Source organism: Lemur catta, chromosome 14, assembly GCF_020740605.2.
Source record: "Lemur catta isolate mLemCat1 chromosome 14, mLemCat1.pri, whole genome shotgun sequence".
Lineage (NCBI taxonomy): Eukaryota > Metazoa > Chordata > Mammalia > Primates > Lemuridae > Lemur > Lemur catta.
The window spans coordinates 4,091,657-4,119,276 of NC_059141.1; the positions used below are offsets into that span (position 1 = coordinate 4,091,657).

Sequence of the window (27,620 nt, forward strand, 5' to 3'; positions counted from 1 at the left end):
CCGGAGCCTCCAAGAATCTCTCTCACAAACCAAATAAGGAAGCCAAGGTGGTTATTTAAAACAAATACTCGCTAAATGGAAATATATTAAATATAGCTTTACTGTAAATTCCAAAGGAGCAACTTGCTAAACCAAACAGCACTGGTGATTTGCTAACTCAAGGAATAAAACATGGACCATGGGTTGAACTGATCTTCGTTTCCCTTGTACTATTTTACAATTGGAAAAGTTGAAAATATTCTTGATTTTCCCCAGCTTGGAGTAAAAAATGAAAAGGAGGAAAAAAAAAAAGAGAGACAGAAAGACATTTCCAATTCTAAGCCAACACCAGTGTCAACAGCAGTATTAACCCTCAGAGAAGCTGCTGAAGAATATGGTGTTTTGCATTTCCACACTCAGCCCTTAACTCACCTGCACATAATTTGCCTGTGCAGCCATTGATTTCTGATCTATGCCCAGAACTCTCTGATGGCAAAGTGCTCAGCGAGCAACTAAGTGCTTGCAAGAACAATGAACAAATTGCCAACTTTGTCCCCAGCACTTGTCAAGGATGAGTGAATTCCCTTCATTTTGGCCTTCAATTTTTCAAGTGCCTGAAAGCTGTCTGAATGCAAGGTGATGAGAATGGGTGAGTGTGATGCTGTGTGAAATGTCTGGTATTTTTGTCTAAGTTTAAAAAGAAAAAAAAAAAAGATTCACTACCTGGGCATTTTATTCACAGAACAAAGGTTTGTCCTTTTTAAAAAAATCAAAATATATGAAATAAATTTTTAAAACCACAAAAAATATCCTTTAAAAAATGTGTTCTCAAAGTATGACACTTGACTCAATTTTAAGGTCACTTTTTCCCAACCCTATTATATGGAGATACTATGTAAATGCCACTTCTGTAGATGGATGAATGAGAAATGATGAAATAAAACAAATACTGCCTTCGCATGTGATAATCCTTTACAAATTGCCAAGCTCGCTCATTCTTGCCGGCGCACCAGTAGAGGGAAGTGAATTGCAGCGTTCTCCCAACAGCTGCAGTCCCTGAAAACCACTGGGCCTGAATACACCAGGTGGAGGGGGCCTTCTCACTCTGCTGTTTTTCCAGAGTGCATTGTAAAAAGGCAAGGACAAGCCCTGCAGAGGATACTAACATGTTTCTTTGTTTGAATTCCAACTTTATATTTATCCCCAAATATTTACCTAGCTGGCAGAGGGTTAAGATTGGTCCAGAAGGTCTACATCAAAACAATAGAGGAAAAAGTGTTATGCAAGAAATTACCTTATTAAATAGATCACATGCCTTTGCCTTTTCCCCAATCCCCACTCCCCCCCAAAAAAGGGTAAAGAAAGTACAATGTTGGTAAAAAATAACTGGAGATTTATAAAATACAACACAGACTTTGGAGTCAGGCAACACTGGCTCCTCTCTGAGTTATTAGCCAAGTGACCTTGTGTGGGTTACTGAATCAGTATAAACTTCAGCTCTGTCACCTGCAAAGTAAGGATCATACAGCAACCTGCCCTCGGTGGCTACAGAGAAGATCTAAAATACAATCATGCAAACAGAGTGAATGGCCTGGACTAAAGGCTCAGCAAACATCAAATGCCTCCTTTATGAACTTCATTATCTTCGATGGTAATTTATGGGAAACCCACCTACGAGCTTAACATAACTGGGGTACTTGAAGCTGTTGTAAAGTATCACGGATGCTGTTTTATTGTGAAGAAGCCTCATGTGTGGATTCATAGACCATTATAGGAAACAATACATTGGAAAAATACTAATTAAATATAAAGCAGGAACAACAGAATTGGTCAATTCACCAAAACATTTCTTGGGAGCCCAGAACGTCTCAAAGATGGAAGGTTGGTGAGCATCTGTCGCTAAGCATCTACCGTGGGGGTGCAGCAGTGGCCTTAGGTGGTGAGGCGACAAGCTGGTGTGTACCTTGGTCAGTGCTTCAAGAGTCAGTGTAAGGACTTACCTTTGCCCCCTCACCTCATCAGCGACAAATCTAAACACGGTCACCCACCCCCACTGCACAGAAGGAAGCTTTCTATTGGACGAACAATGCGAAGAGGGCTCCTTGGTTTGCGTACATCAGTGGTTGCATTTGACAAGAAAGAGCACATCTTTCTGAAGGGAAACAAAATAAGTTTCTCTCCTCTCCTCTCTGCTCCTCCCCTTGCAGGGTGCGGGGGCAGTGCCCTCCCCTGCCAGTCTTACAGCCTGGGTGGTGCTTTGCCAGGTGATCAGGCACCCTGGCTCCCTACCCCAGGGTTGGGGAGAATATAAATCGTTAAAGTTAAATCAACTTTCTTTTATGACTTTCTGAATTTAGTTGCCTGGAACTCCTTCACCCTTGTTTAATTCTCACTCAGACTTGGGGAGAGATATTAGGTGGAAAAGGGAGAACAAAACCTTCCAGTCCGTTGAATTCTAGTTCTCCTTCTTTTACTATTTTTTATCCAGATCTTAATACAACTTGGTCCCATTTTCTGAGGATCTGGGAGCTCACCAACCTTCCTTCTTCAGGAGGTCAGAGAGGAGCTGGTGAGTAAACACCAGCAGGTGTATAATTGCCGGTTCTCTACTCCTCTACTAATTTAAACACGTCCATGGTCTCTGCTCAGGAAGGGCCACCCTGATGTGGTTTAGGTCTCTTCCTTCTAAAAGGCAAATACACTGATTTAAGGGACAGCCATGTGCAAAATTGCATACCCCCAGCACTGACCAATGAAAATCTATTATTTCACATTAGCAGCATTTTTAAAAATTTGTATAATAAGGACACCATGAGGGTCCATCAGAGAGCTCCCCTAGTGATGCCATCACATGGTCTCCACAGCTAAAAATGAAGCACAGTACACATGTACTACATGTACATACAGTTGTATGTGTTCCCCCCCGGCTTATACCAATTAAATCTGTTTTTATGATTGTATTATTTAGTGAAATATTATATAAAGTAATACATTACTATGAAAAGAAAGTTGACTTTTACATGAGAATGAAATCAAAAGCCTTGAAAAGACTAAAGAATGACTCCCTGTTTAAAGTGCTGTCAGATCAAATGGGTGTGAGGCAACTGGGAGAGTCACAGAAACCTGAAGGGGCTCAGGTGGCCACAGCTGTCTCCAGTTCTTACTTGACTTTGAGGTGTGAAAGCTGGGTCACTGGAGGTGTTTCATACCAAGAAGACAATGAGAAACACTCATCAGTGGACCCTCCTTAAATCAAAGAGACAAACAAGGAAAAGCAACTGGACAAGTACATAGACCTTGTGAAGCAGATGTACATTACATAAGTCAAAATAAAGTGTTCAAGGAATATGTTATGTTTTTTTAATGATCTACCACATTCTCAAAATTTTTGGTTAGAAACCAATAAAGTTTATGATTGTGTTAGATGAAATGCTTCTGCATTTTTAAATGGAGCATTTCTTAAGTCAAAAGGCCATTAGAATATGCTCGTAAGATATTTCTGGACTAACATTCTTCTCTGAAAGGGAAACTGAGCAGGGAACAGTGGAGCTCGGCTCTTCACACAGAGGCAGCCTCGGTAGGAATGCCCGAGTGGTGGCTACCCAGCCGGCAGGGCCACTTCCAGCTGGACCAGAGATGAGGCGAGTTTATGTGAACGTGATCAGTAAGATGCATCTAGTCCATTAGCTTTTGCAGCTCTGTGCGCGCTGACCGGCTGCTCGCTGGCACCGGGGACATTCATCTTGCGTCTCTGAGGAGCAAGGAAGGTGAAGCAAATGGCCCATGATGTGTACCATGTGATTTCTCGGCTCCCTCCAAGCATTCTGCAGGAGAACAACTGGAGAAGGAATGGCCTCGTGGAGATCAAAGAGTCATTCGGATAGCGTAGGAAGAATTTGATTCTCAAAATTTTTACTGCATTTGAGATTTCCTGGGCCTGATAAAGGAGCTCTGAACAGAAGTGTGTATTCTATACAGCTAAGCAAAATGAAAAAGGATTGACAGCCACCTGCCTGGGGTGTAACACAGCGGGGACTTGAAATGTCCAGGACATCACATCCCTGCTTTAGTGTCCTTAGGAACTGGAGGGTGGGGGAGACAAAAGGCACAGGATGCAAGAGAAGAGCAGGAGCCACAGCCTTCCAGGAATTTCTAAACTGAAATAGCACCTGCAACAGGGCAGGTGCTTATGGAGAGAGCCAAGCATCACAGAACCTGCACAAGGACCCTCAATGCCGCCCCAATCCCCAAAAGAAAGGTCCCTAAGCTGCATTCAACAGAGAAGGAGATACCTACAGCCACCGAGCCCACACAGCAGGGAGCTTCAGCATGGTCGTGGGACTTGGACAAGTCACCTCTTCAGTGGGCTCTGGTCCCCACCTACACAGCCAACATCCCACCCCAGCCTCCCCCGTGGCCAGCCAGCCGTGACGCCAAGTGTGTGGGAGGGGGTTTGACAAGGGCTATTTTGAGAGACAAGGGTTTTGATGGCTAATAGAGTTTGTTGAAGCTTAAAAGACAAGATCTGTTGAGAAATGTTCACAGGAGGATGATTTAGCATGAGTTATTTAAAGCAATATGATCGTTTTAGACTTTTCTACTTGTGAGGCCTCTCCTGGGCATTACGTAATAAGGCAGCATAAGCCACAGGGATCTCAAACTCAGCCTTTGCACCGCGTGTGCGCATTAGCAGGGAAAATATTTTAGGGGAAATATTAATATGGACATCACATAGACATAGACAGATCATCATCTGCCACTGCTCCCTGCACCCATCTTACTAATAACCTGGCTTCATACCTTAGTGAAAAAATAGAAACCACCCAGGGTTTTCCCTCATCTGCCAACCACCACATTTACACACCTGTTGACACCTGTGCCTACTCTCTGTCTTTTCTCCTGTTACAACAGATTGTCCTGGTTCCTGTCCAGGCCAGGCCCTCCCCTGCCACCTCTTCCCTCTGGACCTCACTACCTGCACAGACCTCCACCGCCATCGTCCCACCCTCACCCAGCCTCCCTTTCTCTCTCCACTGCATTACTCCCAACATGCCCCGAATCAACACAAATACGTAAACCCCCCCTGGAATCCCAGCTCCCCACAGACACTACTTGTCTGACCCCTTGCACCAGGATGACCTGACGGGGTGCCCAGAGTCAGGGTACCCACGTCATCACATCCTGCTCCCTCCGTGCCTGGCAGCAGGTCGGCTTCCACCTCGGCCACTCGACTGAGACTGCTCTGGTCTGGTCATGGCAGTGACCCCATGTGGCCAAATCCCCTGGTCACTTCTCTGTTAACCTCCATGCCCTCTCTTAGAAATTCAGGACTGTTTTCTCTCTCCTGATTTTTTTCCTATTGTTGGCGACTGCTCCTGGTCTCTGGTTGACTTGCCTTTAGCCGCTCAACCCCTAGATATTGGTGTGCCCTGGGGCAGCAGCCTGGGTCTGCTTCCTCTCCCAGCCACAATCCCTCCCCAGGTGGCCTCAGTGTCATCATCGAAATGCTAATGCCACCCAGAATTGTATCTTCCAACCTAACCTTTCTTCTGCACACCAGTGCTGAATTTCCAGTTGCTAAACTCCTCTACCTGCTGTCTCCTGGGCACCTCACCATTAACCAGGCCATGAGTGCACGATGGGGCACTGTCTTCCCTAAAGGGAGAAAATTGGTTCTTGAGGGGCAGGCAAAGGACATTTTAGATATTTATACTGCTTGTGGCCCTCCAAAGCACACCCTATCCCACAAAATCTTATTTCTTAGCATTTAATTTCTCTTCTTAATTAAATTTAAGTTTAATTTAATCCTTCTCCTTAGGAGGGTGATAATGGGGGAAAAGAAAAGGTTGAGAAACACTGCATTCAGCCAAGACAGAGCTGGGGAATCCTCCGCCCAGCCTGCTTCTCCATCTCATCAGCTGTCCCACCAATCACTTTCGGCTCAAACCAAAAATATTAAGACTTTTCCTTGATTGTTCATTTTTCTTCACTCCTTGCATCCAGTTTATCACTGTTCCATGTGATCCTGCCTCCAAAACATGCCCCAAATCTCTCATCGTTTCCCTCTCCCCAGTGACCGCCTTAGCCTAAGACATAGCCACTGCTGGTCCAGGTTTCCCGCAGGGTTCACCGTCTCCTGCTCTTGGTGCTCGAACAGCAGCCACACAGTGTCTTGAAGACAGCAGTCCGCAACAGCCCTACTCTGTGTTAAAGTTTCCAGCAGCTTCCATGTCAACATTGACCCTGATGTGACGGTGAGACCAGCCTTCTTTCTGTTCCACAGGTTCCCTCCAGTCACTTCTTCACCCCAAAGTCTCCACTCGCTACAGGTACATATGGTTTCTTTAAGCTGAAATGCCACCCCAAATCCACGTTCTAGGCAGAATATCAACCCTAAACTGGACATGTCCTTTCTCTACCATCTCTGTCAGTATTAGAGTCCCACGTCATCGCACACTGCATCTCAGGGAGCTAAGGGTCTGTGTGAGAACACCTAACCATGGGAACACTGCTCAGAAATGCCCCCATAAATGACATGCGAATCACACTTGCCTCCAAGTGTACCACCTAAAAGAGAGACGCTCTATTCTCCCTAAATCCAGTTTAATTCTTAGATGTAATATCAAAAATAAAGCCATCCATCCACTAACCAGCTTGCTTCTTATGTTCCATTTCCAAATCGTCCACAGGCTAATGGCTAATTAAAAACACCTTGTGCACAATATGCTGCAGCATCAGAAGGCAGCAAGATAGCTGCTTACTTTAGTCAAGCAATAACATCCAGGCTGCAGAATCAAGTCAGATTCCTGACGCCTTACTCCCAGGGACACTGGGGACAGCAGCAAGGAGTCAGCTTGAGGCTGGCAGGGCCTGTGGAGGGTGGGGATGGGGGATTTCCAGGGGCAAAGCCAAAGCTGCCACCTAGCAGAGCCAGCGCGGCTGCCTGGCCCCCCTCAGCCAAGGGAAAGGAGAAGTCACAACAAAGGTGTGAAGGATGGATGCTGGAAAGCTCCTTGAAGCAACCCCAAAGTGGGAGGTATTTAAGGTTCAGCCTGCGTCAAGGTAGCCCAGCCCTACAAAACACTCGCCCACCTTTTCAAAACAAACGTGCCACCCCCCAGTGTATCACAGTTGTGGGACTCAGTTTGATAACTTAGGATCTTCTAGCTCTTGCAAGAAACTTCACTTGGTGTTTCTCCCCTGAACACAAAGAACAAGGAGAGAAGGTGAGGCCGCCGGGCTTCACTGCAGACCAGAAGAGGCTCTGCCATGCCTCTGCCCCTCCAGCAGCAAAGAGACAAACTGGGAAAAGGGATCTTTTCTCTGCATGAAAAATAGATTGCATGCTGAGAAGAGTGGCAGGTGCTAAAAGCTACCATCTGGTCAGATGGTGAAAACCCCCTTCCCTTTCTGGGGGTGGTTAATATTAATATTTACAAATATTAGCATTCAGCATGATTCTCTCTTCCTAGGATCCCATGTACCCACGACATGGAGCCGAGTCTTGAGCGTGAAGAACAGCTCACAGCAGCATCACTGATAAAGCAATAAGCAAAGAGCCTTTTTTGTGTGTGTGGAGCTTTTGTTTTGAACCATTCGAATCCACTGAACTGAAAAGATCAAGCTGTCAGAGTTCATTTTCTTCCTAAATCAACCAAACTGCAGAATAACACAAAATATTTCACTTTACAACATAATTTGTATCTTCAATATACTTGCAGCTCTGGGAATTTGACAGGTACAGTATTAAGTAAAAACCCTTCTCTGAAGTCTTATTGGAAAGGTTAACCATGAAACAGCAAGTTCTAGTGCACAGCAGCCTCCCTGGTGCTGACAGACCTGCAGTTACGATGCCAGCCTACAAATACATGCAGAGATCTCCCTCCTATGTTTTGGTGGTAAATTGAGAACAAGTTTCAATTAAGATATTAGCCCTGGCTAATAGATCTTCCAGAGAATAAGACGTATTCCTTGTTCATTGTATATTTACATCTGGAATTATCTCTTTGTGGATCCAAATCTAAAAAGAGTAACTACATTTTATTGCTGAAAAGGAACTGCTACAAAAGTCTTTCATGTATTCTATCAGTTGATTTGGTGATGAGCAACATTTCCTACTGACATTTCTTCTTTCAGCTGGGCAGTTACACAAACACTGCTTGTTGAGCACTTTGATTCTATGGAGAAATTATAATGAAACAGCATCATTCCTTTATAGATCTGAAGGCATATTACATATGAGGATATTTTAAAATCTAAGTATATCACTGTCAGGCTCCGCTGGAGATGGACATAATATATTATTCAGTTTTATTTCCGATCTTATGTCTAGAAAATAAGCAGGAGCTTGATACAGTAATGGTGGGAGTCCATGTTTAGTTTTTAAGATAATTGCATTTTAAAAACTACATTGCGTGAGGCATCCACATAGAAATAGTGTGAAGTCTCGCTACCTGGACAGTCACCAGCAGGTGAGTGCTTTCAGTTTCATTCTGTAAGTCTTCAAAGGAAATTCTAAATGTCAACTAACAAAAACCGCTATTAAGAGAGAAAAAATTGCAGTCACTGAGTAGGGAAAATAACTGCAGCACACATACATGACCCAAGGCTCTTTCCAGATTGTGTGTGTGTGTATTTATATGTATAATATTTTTATGGATATTTATATTTATTACATATAATAGTTACATATCATTTATATCATATAAGTATATATTTTCCATATATATAAAACTCCTGTAAGCACAGAAGAAAAATATACAGGAGGCTTGAACAGAAGAGAAAATATAATGATAATAATAATTTCCCATAAATAAATAAAAAGGTGCTCAACCTAATCAAATATCAAGGAAAACTGAGTTTAATATAATCCCACTGCATACCACCAGATTGGTTAAAATAAAGGAAAACAAACCAGTGTGATGAGAACATGCAGTAACAGGAACACTGTGTTGTTGGGGGGGGGTATTAAAAGTACAAGAAACCACTTTGGACGACGGCCACCCCTTCTCCAAAGTCCCGCTGGAAAGGAAGATGGCAGCAGCACTGGCAAAGGCTGAAGACTGCACAGACCACAGGACTCCACACCAAGACACACCTGTGAGAATGGCTACAATGAAAAACAATGAAAGTGCCACACGCACGCGAGGACACAGGGAACCTGAGAGGAAGGAAGGGAGGAGGGAAGTCACCCGGGGAAGGAAGGGAGGAGGGAAGTCAACCGGGCAGGGCCTTCAATTCTGAGCGACATAGCATGGTGTCAATTTTGGTTCATGCAGTGGAGCATGAATGACATAGATATAATGGGAATTTTGTTTTCCTCTCCTTTAAGTGAAAAGGGATAGAATGGAACAGAATTGAATAGAATGGAACATAATGGAATAAAAATGTCAGACGGCTGCACAGAGTACAGGATTCTTACTTAGTTCCCTCTCCTTGGGGGTGAGATGTGCACTAGGCTGTGATCAAACATGTTCTTCTTACTTGGGATTTTGTTCAGAAAAGCTTCGAAGCCACAGCTTAGCTTTTTTCCCAAGGAGCCTGTGGGGGCAGGAGGCAGGTGCTGAAGTGACCATATCCATTTGACCGGAAGAAGCCAGGCCACACCAGAGAGAGGAGGGCAGCTTGGAGGAGGCTCCCAGGGTGCTGGCTTTAGCCACTTCAGTCACAGCCACAGGACTGTGTGTGTGGTGGGCTCGGAGGGCGGGACAAGGAGAGGAGGAAGGTGGACGCCACGGTTCCGGGCTGGGAAGGCTCTGTAGACAGTTCCTCTTCCTGTCACCAAAACTGAGCTTGGTCAGCACCATCGTGACCTCGGGGGCCGGTATCCATCGAAGGCTCCACGTGCTAAAGTCTTTGCTCTCCTTACATAGAGGGGCCTCACAGGAGCTGTGTGGGCAGTGAGCATCGCTGTGCACATCCTACATGCCCAGCCTCAGGCTCGGACCAAGAGCAACAGGTCTTCCCCGCTGCTCACACACCAGGGGCTCGAATCACTCATTCAACCCACCCAAATCTCAGAACCTCATCTGCAAATGAGGGGTGTTAGATCCCAAGGCCTGTAGCTCTGACCTTCTAAACACCAAACAAGACAGGATCACAATTTTGGTGATTGATGCTTCTGAACAGAGACAGTTACACAGACCCTGTGTTTTACTGAGTTTCAGCCGTGTCACATAAAGCAATTCACAAATGCTACTTCTGGGAAAACAGTAAGCAAAATTAGTTAACTTAATTACCTATAAATCAAGGAAAATCATAATTTGAATATTTACAAATATCCCATAAAAAAGTGAATTAATGAAAGCAAAGAATCATATTTCTTTATAACTTCTCAATATGTCTACAAAGTGTTCGGAATCTCCAAGGCAAAGTCTATGCTTCCATTCACCACCTGGAGCACGAATTCTCACATATGGAAGTACAAGAACATACTGTTATCCTCATAACAGTGGAAATAGCTGCAGACACAGCTTGTTGAATGGCCACTGCCGGTCAGGCTCCAGGTGTCCCACCCACAGGCACTTCCTCATGCATTCCCCATGACACTCCAAGGTTCAGTCTCCAATTCATGGTGAAGAAACGGCAGCACGGGGTAAATCTACCAAACTCGACAAAGCTAACAGGTGATGGAGGGTGGATCTGACCAGACCAGCTGACTCCAGGGCCCCAGCTACCAATCTCTGTGCTGAAGATGCCTCTTGTTGGGAGAGGTGAGGAGGTGCCCAGGCTGGCAACACAGGCACCCTGGGAAGAGACGCTTGCTGATATTTTCCGTACACGTCCTATACACCAGGCACTACGGGGCAGCCCTGGCATCTAAATTCATGTCAGTGTGACTCCAGTGCCATCTTGGTTTCAGCCACCACCCATCACTCAGTGACCTTGGACCAGGCCTGCAAGGATCTGCTGCGAGGATCCTGGAGCACCTGGCAGGGGAGGTGCGGGGGAAACCACCTGCAATTCCCAGACACCACCCTGCTAAGTGAAGGCGGTCCTGCCTCTTGAGCACATGGCTGTTATTATTTATTCCAAAGAGCGCTGGTTTTGCTGAGTTCACCCAGCACAGAAGGGTGGTTGAGAAATGGGGGAATAAAGAGAAGAGGATCATTGCAATGAATCACATATATTTCTATTAATTACTTAGTATCTCTGAAACAGTTTTTTCCAATGATAAAATGGAGATGCTAGTGACATTTTGGATAGGATGCTTCCTTGGGCAGGGAGCTGTCTTTTGCACTGAAAGATGTTTAATAATGTTCCTCCTACATGCCAGTAGCTCTCTTGCCCCCAGTTGTGACAACAAAAATGTGTCCGGTCATTGCCAATTTTCCCCTACGGGGCAAAATCGCTTCTGGTTGACAGCCACGGAAAAGATACCTAAGACATTGCCTGGCAACCCAGCCAGCACTCAGCTAAATTGGCTTCCTCCTCCTCCCATGCTAGACTTAACACAAAAGCATCACACCAGAGGGTCGCGCACTGCACAGGCTTCCTCCAAGTCCCAGTGGCATGAGGGGTAAACACTTAGGACAAGAGGACCTGGAGGACGACCGTAATAATATGTATTTCCTTCATGTTGTTTTGTGCCGAGAGATGTTTCACACATCACATAGAGAGGGCACTTGGCATCAGTCCTCGTGATGCCAAGTACGTCCTCCATCATGAAATGCCAGCAGGATGGTGGCACAGCACCAGCCTGGCGCTCACAACAAGGTGCGCGCTGTCTCGGAGAATTCTTAAACAGTTTTTGCCCTTTTCAAACTTCCTTCTGATGCAAGCTTCCCTAAATAAGAGTCTCGTGGAGAGCTCTTCATCCCTGCCGTTCCTTTGAGAGTAGTTTGACTTTTCATCTCCAAATTAAAGAGGCAATTTGAATAAAACCACACTGTATAAAATATGTAGGCTACATGCAACAAGCTGGTTATAAACGACCAGGTAAAAGCTGGAAGTTATTTGTTTAGTTATTAAGCAAAGAGCAAAAGCACACATGCCATAGGATGACTATCATGGAAAGTGTTTTAAATAATTTATGGAAACGTCCTGAAGGGTAACAGAACTCTAACAGGTAGTGTTTGGTCACATGGTAGTTTCCCCTGCAAGGTGAAGTAGGCTCTGATACACTATCTGCAACCACATCTAGGCCCAAAAGCTGCTGAAAGAGAGCCACCACTGTCCTTGCTGCCTCTAAAAGCATCCTCTGGGGACAAAAATGAAATGACAACCATAGCAAAGTCCCGTGCATATGGGGTCCTGTTCTTGCTGTGGGGTCCAAAGCCCCATTACTGGATCCAAATCAATCTCTGTCTTGAAATCCTGGTGCATTAAGATGGTCAACAGAGGCCCAAAGAAAAGTCTCTTGTGTTTCTCTTGGAGACTTGCCAGAAAGTCTAGGGGTGTAGCCCCAAGTTGGCCCAAACTAGGAAGCAGACCTGAGGCCTCAATGCCCACAAACTGATGTCTCTGAGCTGAGAAACGTCTTGGGGTAGGCCAGTTTCCTTGGAGAGAATTAAGGTTCAAAGAGCAATATTATTAAATGTATGAGCTGGGGTAAAATCCAGGCATGCTGAGCTCTAGGGAAATTTTCATTCTAGAATGTTTTCATTATACTGACTTTGAATTTCTATTTCTTCACTGAAAAACAATACATATATATATATATATATATATATATATTTTATTTTTCTTTTGGTCCTTAGCTAGCTATGTTGTGACAGTGTTTGTGTCAACAGCTGCTGTATACTGTTTCAAAGGAAAAAATAATTCTTAGGTGTGCTTAAAATTGTCAAGTCATTGGATGTGCAAAACTTCAGTAGTAAACGAATACATTTAAAAAATAAATTAATTAAATGAAAAGTAACAGCATCAACTAAAACCCCAGGCTTCAGGAAAAGGAAAAAAGACATTGAAAAGTCATAACCCAGGAGTTTCTCGAGCCCCAAATGTTTTATAACCACATTCTCAACTTGCACAGGGATTTTTCTGCTGTGCCCCCAGAGGTTATGCTTTGGAAGCAGGTGAAGCAGGAAAGAAAACACATAGTCCTCCCAACTCAGCCATCCCCAGGTTGTTGCTGGTGCCATGGTCCCCAACACGTGGGCATCCGCACCTCTCTCTCTCCCATCCTAAGGCAAACGGTGCGTTTTCTCTGATCTAAGCGCTCAGCGCAGTGCTGCCAAGGACTAAAATTCTTTCATGGCAACGAAACCAAATGGTAAGTAAGGTACCTGCAAATAGCCTACCCTGCAAATTTGCTTTCTGAGCTCTGACATGATCTATCCCTAGGAAACCTGGCATCTCCAAGGTGGAATTCCTTTCTAAGGCTTAAGGGCCTTTTCCATCCTGACTATACGCCAAATTAATCTTGGCAGAAAGATAAGTGAGCTTGCCATCCTAGGCTCTGATACATCTGATAGATACTACTTATGAGTGGGGAAATGCACTATATTTAAAAGGAGAGAAATTGTCAGCTACAAAAATAAGCATGAAAAATGGTCCTCATGAAAGGAGCTGCATGTGATCGAGTGTGTCAATACATGTCATATATGTTAGGTTGGTGAAACCTGAATGAACTACATTAATGGATGGAGGAAAACACCTCCTGGTCAAAAGATGGATGAATCGCAAGGGAGACAGGGAGAAGAGGCCACACAGAAATGAGCCAAGGTGGTAATGAAAGGTGCTCAAGAGAGTGGGATGCTCTCTTCCTAGAAGACGGCAAACACGATCCTGGACTGTTCTGGTATGGTCTCCATATGGCCATGATTAAAAAAAGAAAATAAAAAGAATAACGTGCAGACACATGAAATAAATAGCAACAGGATCTCACAAGAGTCCAAGTGGGGATGAAACTTTAGAGTTTGAAAGGACAAATATAAGGCTAATGGATTGCAGATACAGCAAAACCAGATCACAGTTTTTGACTGTGGTCTCTAATGTCCAAATGGTTGATGACTAGACAAGATGACATTGAGCAGCTCAGCAAAATCCACTATGTCTGATACCCTAGTTTCCCGGACAGACCCAATTACAACTGACCATTGTTACGGCCAACATGCAGACTGTTAATACCTTATGCATTCCAAAACTGAAATAATAACCTCTTCCATTTTCTGCAGGCAGAATTTTGAGTTCTCAACTGATTCCCTCCCTGTGATATTCTCTTGCTCAATGTCTCCCATATAAAGATCAACACCATAAACCGCCAGTCTCCCCGGATAAATGGCAAATCCTTTTCCCCATCCAGTGAGAATCTGGCACTCTTGTCTTATTTTCCTTTACAGGGGTCTTATCTTCTAGTCAGCTTTGAGTCTTTTGGCTTCCAGATTTTGGTTTCCAGAAAGCTTCCCATTTTTTCTACAATTGTACATGTTTTATTTTATAGTCATGGTCTATGAATCCTTACTTGCAAAACATACCACAACATCCTCTGTGAAAGTGTGTAGGATATAAACCACAGATCACGGATATAATCACTTGTTAGGACCCCCACCCAAGCTGGGAGAGGACAGGAAATCCAAGACACAAAATCTACGCCGACGAAGAGGAACAATGGAAAACAATTGATCATCACAGTTGCAAACCATGCTACCTCCAAGGGAGTGAAAATGCTGGTTTCATTTATTTTTTATCCCGAGAGAGGAGGGCACAGCATGCGGGAAGTCTTAGGGAGAATTTGAACTGAGGTGGTTGAATTGTTAAAAATTCTGTTGCAAGTCTGAATAGTTGACAGATGTGGATAAGGTTTTGTTACATGCCATCAATATGAACGTCTAATCCTAAAAGTCTGAAAAATTATACTCAGGACTGCCCTTGTTCTCACCCACTACATGTTGTAGAAATGCCTTTCTCAAGTGAAATTAAGGCAGTTAATAACACATGTTTTCTTCGTGGTGAAAAAGGGATTCAGTCAACCTGACAGACCCATTTCCTACCTGGTCACTCCTATTGCTTAAAATTCTAGTAGGGAATTATTAGTGTACAAACACGAGCATCCTACTAGGTAGATTCAAAGCCTAAGAGGAGACATGCAAATTCAACCAAGTGGTCACGTTCCCATTAACAACCAAAGAGAACTATGGTAGCCACAGCATAACGTTGCCATTATTCTATGCTGTACACACACAAAGAATTAATTGAAGAAGTTAGCTAATACGTGTCCCAGGATGGGCACCAGCACACAGGTGTTGACAGGGAAATCTCTGTGCTCCCAACACAACCTGAGAGCTTCGATGGAAACTTAGCAGTTGCTCCCCTCTGGGAAGATTATAAAGCACTTCTGGATGTCAACACAAGCACACTTCTACTATTTCTGAGCTGTGCTTATCTTAAATGTCATCTTGCCATCTGGCACGATCACATCTTAGAACAGAGCTATAATGTCAGGCCATCGCCAGTCGGTTCCTATCTTGAACATAACAACCAAGCGACTACTGTCTTTTGGGATATTCATGAAATCTGATAACTCTGATTCTTGATTTATAAGTTGTTGCAGCAAAACTAATGGATGCTGTCTTTAATTACATTTTATAAGCCCCACGTATTGAGGAGCAGTATGTTCACAGAGACAAAGATGAACAAGCACACAAATATTTAAGAGACCACAGAGGCTGATTTTGTCAATTTCTAAGCCATGGTGGTAAAACTACATGTCCAGCTGTGACATTAAAACTTAAATACAAAAGCTTTTGGGAATCACTGTGCATCCTGTCGAGGAGAGGAAGTCTCTGATGCATGGCAGCAGGTGGGGAAGCAGGGAAGTTCAACCACACATGAAATACTAAACTACTAAGAAAGAGGCAGATAGATAATGACATAGAAACAATGTTGTACGGTATGTATGTACTCTCCATAGGGAAAGTACTTTATTACAATACTAGTGAGATGTTCTTCCGTAAGGGCTCAGCGGGACTTGTGTGAAGCACATTAATGAATGGTCTCCTCTTTAACAGCACATACACTTGTAACAGGGAAGAAAGATAAGTAGTAATGTCTTGACTTCCATGCTCAAAATTCACTCATATAAGTAGTAAACCTTATGGAAAAGTTATGCTTTAAGGACACTAGAATAATAATAATAAAAAAAACCCAAACACTGTCTTCAGGAAAGAGGAGGCATCTTAAGATGAAGAGGATGGGTAGCAACGTGGTTTAAGGGTGGGCTCTGGGGTGGACGGTCTAGATTTCAATACTGGCCCTACCTGCCACTGCTTGGCAGTGTGTCTTTTGGCAAGTTACCATACCTCTATGCCTCCATTTCCCCATGTGTAAAGTGGGCATACAAACAGCAGCTGTGCCCAGGAGTTGCTGAGGGTGATAGGACCTGACTGCATATGATATCTGCAGAGCAGTGCCTGGCACATGGAAAGCCCAGTGTCAGCTCACCCTTAGCTCCAGAGTGCAAGCATGCAACACGTCACAAAGAATGGGTGCATTAAATGAAACTCTTCATTTTGAAGCTGGCATTGAAGCAAAGATGTCAAAGAATACTGAAGAGTTGCCCAACCAGCTGTCTCCAGATCGTTTTAGGTATTTGGCCACATGGAGGTAATAACCTTCTTCAAACACCTGCCCGATTCAGCTTTGAAAAATCAATGCTATTTATTTAACGGAAGGGGCAGCATTTGGGGGCAGTAGGACATGGGAATAAAAATTATAGTCATCAGTGCCCATACTTCAATCAGTGTCTAAAATGCCTCCTCCAGGGCTTACCCCACTGCTGTTGGCTTGGGAACTTATGCGTGAGGAATGTGTCAACTGTAATAGGAATGGGCATTTGTTTGAGCTTCCAAGAGTCAGAATCCCTACAAATAAAAGTGCCTTCACTTGGAACCAACACACCCACACACATGCACACACATGCAGGTGTGCACACACGTTAACACATGCATGTATGCATGCACACATCACTTATCCGTAGGAAGCTCCAAAGGAGAAAGCACTGTCTGCTGAACGACTTGGCTTCAGAGTACTAGAATTCTTGATCAGACAGTTCTGTGTAACACTTTATGTAAAACATAAATAAACTGCAGGGACTTCACACTCAGACATCAAGATGTCTTTTAGGGCTGCAGTCTCTGTGCACAACTAACAAGAGAACAGGATGGACTTCATTGTTCTATACTTTTATCACCTACACAAGACTTTATCCTCGGAAGTCTCACTGTTTCAACCGCTTAGAGCACGCTGTGGCTCCCCCTGCAATAGAGTTTCCTTTCCCCCCAAACAAAAGACTCTTCTCTCTGTCCCTAAGATGCAAAGTCTTTGGTCCAAGATGCCACTGCACCAACCTGTTCTGCAGTGCCTGTGTCTCTGTCAGGTGGCTGTGTCCTGTGGAGGTGCTCTTGTGAGTAGGGATGCAGGGGTGTGGTGGGAGAAAGTTGCCTCGGGTCTGCACAATCCAGGGAACATGGGTCAAGCTACCTCCTCACCACAGAAACAACACAATGTCCCTGGAGAAGCTGGGGACAGTCTCCAGAGAAGAAAAGCACAGAGCTCCACAGAGCTCCACCGAGCTCCTGAGCCACAGAGCTCCAGGGTTTGAGCCACAGACCACACATTGAATGATCCCATGGCTTTGCATCACATACAGCTCTAGGGAAGCCCTCAGATAGTTCAGGGTTGCTGGTAGGAAGCAGGTGATAGAGTAGTAAGATGAGAGAATGATGCAAACATGATGTTGACACTGACAACTGGCTCTCAATCATCATAAAAAGTCATTAAAATAAATAATTAGAGTTTGACTGTGTCCTCCTTGACAGGGTGACAGTTCACTTTGGTGGGGACCCTGGGAGTAGGGGCACCGTAAAATAACAACTTCAGGAAGCTGATCACACTTGACCTTTGTTGGAGCGGCACCCACCCAAAGATGCACAGCCTGAGCACCAGGGTATAGCCCCTCTGCTGGGAGACCCAGAGAGGGTCAGGTCCACACGTGGGCTCAAGAGGCAGTGAACTGAGTCCACACCAATTGCCTGCCCACGCTGCACCCAAGAGCCTGCTGCAGTTGCACCTGTCAGTCCTGGTCAATGATTAATAATGAGACTTAAGGTTCCAGGACAGTGGGGATTTTGTTACTGTTGTTGATTTGTTTGCTTGTTTTTGTTATGTGCAAAATAGGTCCACTAAAAACACCACACTGCAGCTGTTCAGAGTAATTCTAAATTGTCAATCAGAAAAGTTAATCCTAACAGAAAAAAAAGGAAGAGAATACTAGCGTTATTTATAAGTCCCCCATTTTCTAGGTGAGGACTCAGATGTCAAGAGAGAGCCACATGAATAATCTAGAGCCTCACCACAGGTGGAAAGGCAGGAAGCAGAGGCCTGGACGCTGCTCTGTGCCTGGGTCACCGCTGTGTCCACAGCAGTGACCAGGTCTTCTGGGCTTCACTTTGTCTTCTCACATGTTGTCTTTGATGTGTGGAAGGAGACTCCAGCCACAGCAACACCTGGCTCAAGGTGGGCAACACTCCCTCGTGCTTGCTCCCTTAGGAGCCTGTGTACACAAGGCCAATTCGTCCCTGCTATCACAGACAGTAGCAATGCCCAGCAGAGGCCAAGGGAAAGGTTGCTGCTGCCATGGATTTGTCCATGGGGTGGACAAAAGGCGTTAAAAAGAAGCAAAGCCACGATAGAAAATTCAAATTAATACCACAAGGAGATACACTGCGTACCTACCGTAATCTACCGTAATGGCTAAAATGAAAAATAGTGACACCACCAAAGTCTGGATGTGGACAAACTGAATCATTCTCACACTGCTGATGGGAATGTAAAATGGTACAGCCATAGTTGACAGTTGCTTATGAAATTAAATGTGCAATTACCATACGACCCAGCACTTGTCCAGGAAGGCATTTATGCCACAGAAATGATGACTTGTGTTTGCCAAAAAATGAATACATAAATGTTTGTGGCAGCTTTACTCATAATAGCCCCAAACTGGGACTAGCCCAGATGTCCTTCAACAGGAAAATGGCTAATCACACCGTGGTACGTCCACACCATGGGACACTCTCCAGTAATAAAAAGGAACAAACCATCCACACACCAGCAACCTCAATGGACCTCCAGGGGATTAAGCAGAGTAAAAAAACCAACCCCAAAAAGTTATATACTATGTGATTGCATTCATCTAACATTTTTTTTTTTTTTTTTTTTTTTGAGACAGAATCTCACTCTGTTACCCAGGCTAGAGTGCTGTGGCATCAGCCTAGCTCACAGCAACCTCAAACTCTTGGGCTCAAGGAATCCTCCTGCCTCAGCCTCCCGAGTAGTTGGGACTACAGACATGCGCCACCATGCCTGGCTAATTTTTTCTATATGTTTTTAGTTGTCCATATAATTTCTTTCTATTTTTTCAGTAGAGACAGGGTCTCACTTTTGTTCAGGCTGCTCTCGAACTCCTGAGCTCAAACGATCCACCCGCCTGGGCCTCCCAGAGTGCTAGGATTACAGGTGTGCATCTAACATTTTTGAAATTAAAAACTTTTAGGAATGAAGGACAAATGAGCAGTTTCAAGGAATTAGGGGTGGTGGAGGAAAGAGATAAATGGGGTTATAAATGGGGAACAAGAATAACATCAGTGGCGATGAGAACGGTCAGTAGATTGGTGGTGGAGTCCAGAACATACACATGTGACAGAACTGCACACGACTAATGAGCACAAGCAACACTGGGACAATATGGATGAGATCAGTGAATTGTGATATAATACTATAGTTTTACAAAACATTATCATCGAGGGGAACTGGATAAATTGTACACAAGATCTCTCTGTATTATTTCTTACAACTACATATGAATCTGTAATTATCCCCATAAAATTGCAGTAAGAAAGAAAAAAAAGAGATTAACAGAAAGTTCTTTTTAAAAAAAAATCCCATGTGATTGAGAACTCCATGGTCATTGTTGGTACTTAGAAAAACGATAAAACCAGTGTGCTAGAAAATGAACCAATGGCTCTCAGAGGGAGATAATAAACAAGGTACAAGCTTCATATTAATCAAGTAGGAAGAAATGCTCATTATTTTTTTTTAAAATCTGAAATATGTGAAATGCAAATACCTATCCAAAGCCTAGCATAGAGTGGAGAATGGCATCGGCTGATAAAAACACATGGTTAACGTGACATGGCAAACTGATGGCACATGGTACTTCTCTGTCCACGACGCTGGGCAGAGACGCAGGCTCAGGCTGCTTTTCAGCAGGGAACAGAGCCTAATTCTCAGTGTCAGAGCCCCATGTTGGCATAAAGAAGTCACCACAAACTTGGGGTCCGTTTCTCAAAATAACTCTTTAAATCATAAAAGGGGGCATGGTATTTTGTAGGAAAGCCACCTTGGTATCCAGGCAACACCGCTGTTCCCCCCAGACACAAATTAGGTACCTCATAAGAGGGGAGAGCTGCCCCCGCACTTACTTGTTCTGCATCATGTTCATTATCACCCAGTCGAAAGGGTAGACGTTCTTCCCAATGAGGTTCTTAAACATGATGAATGTTTCCATTAGGAAATCCTGAAAGAAAACGCAAAACACTGAAGCAACCCATCAAGGAAAAGGTGAAAACCACATCCCCCCCCATAAATGACTGGATTATAAAAGACCGCACTTTTTAAAGCTGAATGAAAACATTCTGAAAAGTAATGGAGATGTATTTCACGGGAGCTGTGTGTTAGTGCTGTCTTTCTGTTTATCTGAGGACCTCCCATCTGAGACAGCTTTTTCAAGGATATACTCTGAACTAGTCCCTTGGCATATCTCTTCAAAAGTTAAAAAGAAAAAATCCCCAAAGGTTATAAATACGCATTCAAACCCTTTCTGCTTATAGGAAAACATGATTTTTACAAACATGGCATGCAGGTTATAGCTTTTTCTTATGTTTACTCTAAATCTATTTTTCATCATGAACAGGCCACCTCAGGTTGAATACGGGATACTATTATCTTTTGCTTTTTCTTATGGAATTTACAAATAAAAGGCTCAAAGAGGAACTCCTGCCCATCTGCGCATATTCAGCATGCCGTAAGCCATTCAAGTGTGTAGCTGCGTCGCCCAACTCTTCAATGTCTCAGTTAGGTCTCCGGTGTCCCAGATAGTTCTCTGTACTTCAAACTTCAACTTATAAGGAGCAGGGTTCAGGGATGCCCAGCTGCCCAACCCTCCTTCCACACTCAGAATGCTCCTGACATCAGAAAGCGGTGCCCAGTTCCTAGAGCCCCCCTGTATGTCTGTTGGAATTAGGCGAATTTCCTATTTTTGAGAGTTTGACACTTTCCCTGGGCTAACCTGAGCAAAACAAGTGGTTATCCTGAAAAGCACACATCCCTGGCAGCTGCAGGCTCGCTCAAGACCTGGGGTGGGAAGGGGAGGGGCAACAGAGAATTGCTTTAGAAAAATGAGGCCATGGTCAGAGATTGCCAAATGAGTGGATATTTTTCATTTATTTAATCTACTGAATCATAATTAGGTGCAATGGCTGTGAAGGCCAAGGTGGTGAATGGAATTTAAGTAGCCAAGAAAGCAATTCCCAGGACAAATTCCTAAACAAGTACCTCCTGCAACGAGGCGCAAGTTAACTTTGAAGACAACAACGAGCTGATATTCAAAGTTAAGATACTTTCTCTGCCACCTTAATAACAACGCCGGGTTCTGGCAAGTCACGTGGGCGGTGCGAGGGGTTTGGTGTGTCCCCACCATGCATAAAAACACAGCCAGTGATTGTGATTAAACAACGGAGGCCTCCAGTCCAGGAGAGTTTAGGGACCTGGGCAAAGTCAAGAGGGAAAAGTTGGTCCGCATCTCCCCTGAACTCTGCACACAGGTGCTGTGTCCTCCAGCCCCCCGGAGTGGGAACATTGTGGTGCCCTCGACATAGCCAATGGCTGCTTCTCCCAGTTTAACTATTGGAATTCATATTACACTATGTACCTTCCCCACTTTGACAACAGTTGCCCTTTCTAATGGCCAGGTTGCATGTTTGCAGCCTGAGTACTGTAATTTAGTCACATCTCTACTCGCATGAAATCACCAGCTTTCTTGTGATTGCGTCCCAAAGGCTAATAATTGAGCTACAGAGTTTAGGTTTTATAATTCTGGAAGAGAAGCATATTTTCCCAAGGCCTGTTCTTTTCGAGGAGACGCAGTCCCTTACTTCATTAGTATGTCTCAGCTGTTAAATTTTGGTACTTTGCTGATCACACAAAATGCTGCACTATAGTGGGGGGTGAGGTTTTGCAAGGCTGGCCAGTCTGTGTGATTCACTAGCCACGCAGTGGCCCCTCACCACTGCATTTGCCTAGGGTGGCCGATGGGGGTTCACAGACTGTTACATTGGGGTCTCCAAGCCACAGAGGATATTTTGTGAAAATTTCATCATTCAATGCCGATCTATTCCTGTTACATTTTTTAGTTTGACTATTCACACAGTGCCCTAGATAACAAGTGAGCAACTCTAACAATAGCCACCCCTGTCTTTCAGAGGCAAAATCTTCTTGTCAAACCCTATCTGCTTCTTCCCATCCCCAGCTCTGCCCATGTGAATAAACACTCATCCTTTTGCAGTGGGGCTGCCACAGGGGAGTCCCAGACTGTCCACCTACATCCATCCTGTCCCTCTTTGTCCACGCACTTCACACAGAATGATCTTTCAAACTACAATCTGGTCAAGGCATCAGTACTTCCCCAACCTTGCACTGAACCCACATCCACAACAGCTTTTCACTGCTCTTAGACCACAGACAAAGCATCTGACTTTCAGAATTAGGCAACTACCACTCTACTATGCCAAAGAAAGAACAGTTACAGAGCAGGACCACCAACACATTTCCAACCCATCTGCTGAAGGATTGTCAGGGAATAGGATATTTGCCAACTTTTTGTTGATGCCAAAGTTTCACCCAAAGATTACTTGATAACTGCAAAGTTGTGTGTGTTGGGGCAAGGGTGCATATCTTTACAATGGAGACATCGGCAGGTACCACCTTTTAACCAAGCGGCCACACTCAGCATCATCAGCAGTGAGTCAGAAGGACATTCCCCGTCTCCAGAGGTGACACAATAGGAGGCTTTCAACACCAACACTGAAACACTCTTGCCAAAAAGTTGAGCTTGACCTTTAGACCAAGCTTCTGGTCTGCAGACATTCAGGGGAAGGGAGGAACCACTCGAAAGGTTACACGGCAGCACTCAGAAAGTCCAGGATGGGAGATAGTCTAAAAGCTATTGGCTTTGTCTCTTCAAAAAAATAAAAAAACAATGCCATGAAAAGAAGAAGAAGAAGAAGACAACAATGTGATGGTGATGGACTCATTCTAGAAAGAGATTAAAGAGACATAACAACCAAATGCAATGAGTGAATCTGATTTGATGATGCCCCTAATAAAAGGCATAAAAGTTTGGGGAAAATGGAGAAATCTGAATATAACTAAGATGAGGGACAGTTGTTATGACCCTGGTGAGCAATAAGAGCATTGGGGGATGTCTTTCTTCCTGAGAGATGTTTGCTGGAGCACGTCAGGCAGGAGCATCACCGTGTCTACACAGACTTGGCTGCACAGACAGAGATATTCAGGGTATGCAAAGGAAGCAAATACGCGCTCGTGCTCACAACTGACAAACTCAGTGCTAGGAATAGTGGTTTCCCTGGACTACTCTTTCAGCTTTTCTGTGTGTTAAATAGGGGAAAGAATACATGTCATACTGACAAAATCTGAGTAAGGCCAGATGAGCCCTTTACCTTGCGGGATATGACTATCACTTCAGGCGCAGAGTGTCAGAACGGAAATGAACTGTAGGACACTCCCTCACGTCAGAAAATTGATCCCTGTGGGAGAAACCCCCACACATCTGGTCGCAGAGTGCTCTGTGTGAGAGTGTAGAGAAACACTGGGGCTGCGTGTCCGGAGCCACTCAGTGACAAGTGGCAAGACAACATGCTCCCCTAGAAGGGCCAGAGTCCTCCCGTGCAGTTACTACAGAGGCTCTGAGCAAGTGTTCTCTCTTCTCTTCCTGATACTGGACTCGGACCCATGGGAGCCAGCACCAGCATCTCCATTGCGGAAGATTCTGAAGACTCTTTGTGGCTCAACTCCAGAAGGGGATTGTCTCGATCGTGAGAGAGTTTGAGTTGAATACGTCCATTGCTTTTCTTTTCCAGACCAGTCTTTCCGCCCACGCTCTATACTCAGGTGTTCCTAATAACTGCTATCTTGTATGGAAATGACTCACCCAACAAAAAGGGGCTAAATTTGAGAACTTGAAGTGGCACTCGCTAGAAGGAAGTAGTCACAAGAAAATAGCTAAGGCTATTTTCATATTGAAGTACTAATTAACTTCCAATTATCTCACACAAAAATGATCTTTTATTTTTGATAGTTGTCAGAGTAGAAAAATAGTCAAACACTGTCTATGTATAGTTAATGGACAGGAACACATTTTACAAAGGTTTGCACAGATTAACAACAGTAAAAAGGTTTACAATCCTCCCAGTACAAATGTGTGACATTCAAATCACAAACGCCATTTATAACGGAAGTCAAATTGTATGCAAATAATTGATTTTCAGAACTGCTGTGTCTATGGGAAAAAAATCCCCTGGGAAATTAGGACCACAACATGTAGTAAATATTGTATCTCCTGCTCTGAGCAAAGAGGGAGGGCACACACATAGATTTCAGCAAATGGCAATAATTTTTAAACATCATTTTGTACACTTTTCACAATATATACGCTGAAGCTTCCCTTTCAACCACACCACTTAAAAGTTCAGATTAAACATTTTTAACAGTTGTGTGGATTTTGATCATGTGACTATTATGACATAGAGCAAAGTATTAATTGGAGTCCTGACTTTTCAGGATGGGTAATTGTTCTCATTCTGAAAACCTTATTACTCAGCCTGGAATGTTATGTGTGATACTGTTCACATAGTTTCAAGCTACAACTATTCTTTCCACTAACCAAAACAGGGCTTAGGGATACACTTAAGGTTTAATTTTGGCCTTAAATGTTACACATATAAAATCTCATTTCACTATGCCATGATTTAAAAAAAACATAGCATATAAATATGATATATTATATATTTGAGTATATTCCTATTAGAAACTACTTATTAATATTCAGAGAAAACCAAAACACACAGACATATAAACATATACACATTCTTGTTCCTTGACTTTTATTTAAGGGAAATTGCTATGATTTTAAAGTTTAGATACATTTTTGTTCTCCTTATAAATTTTAAAATATAATCATGTACTACATAACAATGTTTCGGTTAAGAACAGAACACACATACTTTTGTGGTCCCATAAGATTATAATGGAGCTGAAAAATTCTTGTTGTCTAGTGATTTCATAGCCATTGGGTTACAATTGCCTACCTTATTGAGTACAGTAACATACTACACAGGCTAACCTATGACTATACACATATATATGTATATATACACATACATACATATGTATGTGTGTGTGTGTATACATATATATACACACATATATATATTGGCAACAATAAGAAAATTTTGTATTAGAAATAATCCCTTGGAAAAAATCATAAAAATCATTTTCTTCTTCCCATGTCTTAATAAAACAGACATCAAGCTCAGCAAACCTTGTCCTAGAAATGCTAGTGGAGTTTGCTGTATTCTATAGAAGTCTGTGGGTATTCTACAGGAACTTATGGGTCCTTAGAAATGGAATCTAGGAGTTCAAGTCAACATGTAATCAGGAGCTTTGCCAACAAGTTTGGTTGCAACTTTGCAGAGGAGATCTGCCATATGGCAATGTAATTTTAGGTCATCAGGGAGGTAGATCCTAAGCAATAAATTCCCCTCTTTTATACTTTTCTTGATTAAGGTGTATCATAGCTGTACTGAGCATGACTAGGGAATTATTTGGAGAAATTCTGAAAAGCTGAAAAGTCTCTCTGGCTCCTGCTATTGAAAAGTCAACCACTGAATGAGTAGTTAACAGTAGACTCTCCATAGATAACATCTCCAAATTTCCAATTATCCCAAAGCACAGGAAAGGAAGCTGTGACCAGAAAAAACAGGAGATTTCTTTGGGCTCAGACCCTGAGTCATTCTCCAGTTTAGCACAAGAAACAAGTCTGCAAGTTAGACTCTTGTCTTATTAGAAACAAGGCTTCTGAAATCAATCAGAGGCAAGTTCACATGCAAAATCCTATTTAAAATAGAAATATTGGCACCATCATTTTGTCTAAAACATTGTTATGTGAACAGAGTGAAAGGGACACTCACCACCACATCAGTCCTCATTTTCCCAAAAGTCTTGATCAAGTGGGCATAATGATAATCTTCCATTTGTCGCAAAATAGCTGTCATGCAAGCCACAAAGTTTCCCTGTAAATGAATCAAAAGGTAGAATTAGATGGGGAAAGAACAATGCTCATGGGAAAAGGTGATGTCAACCCAGAGTTTGGGGTTTAAAACCTCCAGGGATTAGCAATGGGGCAAGGCTGGAAGAGTGCCCTGAGCTCTGTGGCCCTCTGCCCCAGGCTGACCAGCCTAAGATAATAGCCATTTCTACCCTCGGGATGTTTTTGGGTGGGAGGCTTTCTATTTTGCTCTCCCTAAGTGCATTAAGTGCTTCCTGTAACAGGGCTGTCCAGATTGGAAAAACAAGCTTTAAATATTTTTGCATTAAATATGCAAAAATTAAAAACAGGATGGAAATCACAGGCACTTATGTTCTCTGCTGTCTTGGAAACTTTGCTGCCCTTATTATCAGGCAAAACGTGTGTGCAGCAACTCCTCTTGGGCCATGGCAAAGAGAAGCCTTTTATTTTTCAAAATCGGCCTGTATCCCCCTTTGGCCGATTTGGAGGCAATCACCAGCAACTCCACAATGAGTTATGGTCCAATTCTTCTCCTCAAGAAGAAGTAGGGGAGGAATGCCGGCTCATCAGAATGTCAAGTGGGAGAGATGGGAATTTCTCACACCAGACAGCACTGGGGGGAAAGGAAAAAAAGGAGGAATAAAAAAAGCAACAAACAAAACCAAGAACAGAGAAGGTAAGGGGGCCAAATCAGTTAGCAAATTGAGGTAGCCTGTATGTGTGCACATGTCCTTTGTGCCTTGAAGGGCATTTGCTTAGGTGGGTGGGGTGGGGGCTAAGCAACCTTGCTGCCATTAACTGCAGTTTCTCACTTCTAGGGTTTGTGGCTAATAACACTGTAAAGCCTTCCTTGCTTTTGAACATTTTCCTCCGAGTTAACGACATTTTAAGAAACATAGGACGTACATTTTCTCCCATTAAACCAGGACAAGTCTGGTAAGATTATAGGATGAGACATACTTTGAGATATGTCCGTATTTTTCCCGTATTAAATGAGCTCCCAAATCACATTCTTTTACTAACTTTACTTTTACCAGCAATGTATTTGAATGCCTAAGTGTCTTTTATATTAATTTGGAATATGAGCTTTAAAGTGAAATGTTAAAGCCCAGTATTTTTTCCAATCCATTTTATATCTATAGAATACATGTATGCCTCCAAATGTGTCCTCAAAGGATGCATTACGCAAATTGAACAAATACAATAATGATGATATGGTATCTTCCATTTGCCCAGAAATGTAAATTATTTGTGAATCATGATAATTGCTGAGATTTAG

General features: G+C 43.4%; 1 protein-coding gene across 4 annotated transcripts in view; it reads right to left on the reverse strand.

The window, feature by feature from the left end:
• The window catches only part of DOCK1 (dedicator of cytokinesis 1), a 469,449-nt gene that overhangs the window by 147,320 nt on the left and 294,509 nt on the right, over positions 1 to 27,620 (reverse strand). For all 4 annotated transcript variants that reach the window (XM_045569235.1, XM_045569236.1, XM_045569237.1 and 1 more), the window contains 2 exons: positions 26,244 to 26,345; positions 20,400 to 20,494 (listed from right to left, as the gene is read on the reverse strand). In XM_045569235.1, the coding sequence (XP_045425191.1) occupies positions 20,400 to 20,494; positions 26,244 to 26,345 (197 nt within the window). The remainder of the gene's footprint in view (positions 1 to 20,399; positions 20,495 to 26,243; positions 26,346 to 27,620) is intronic.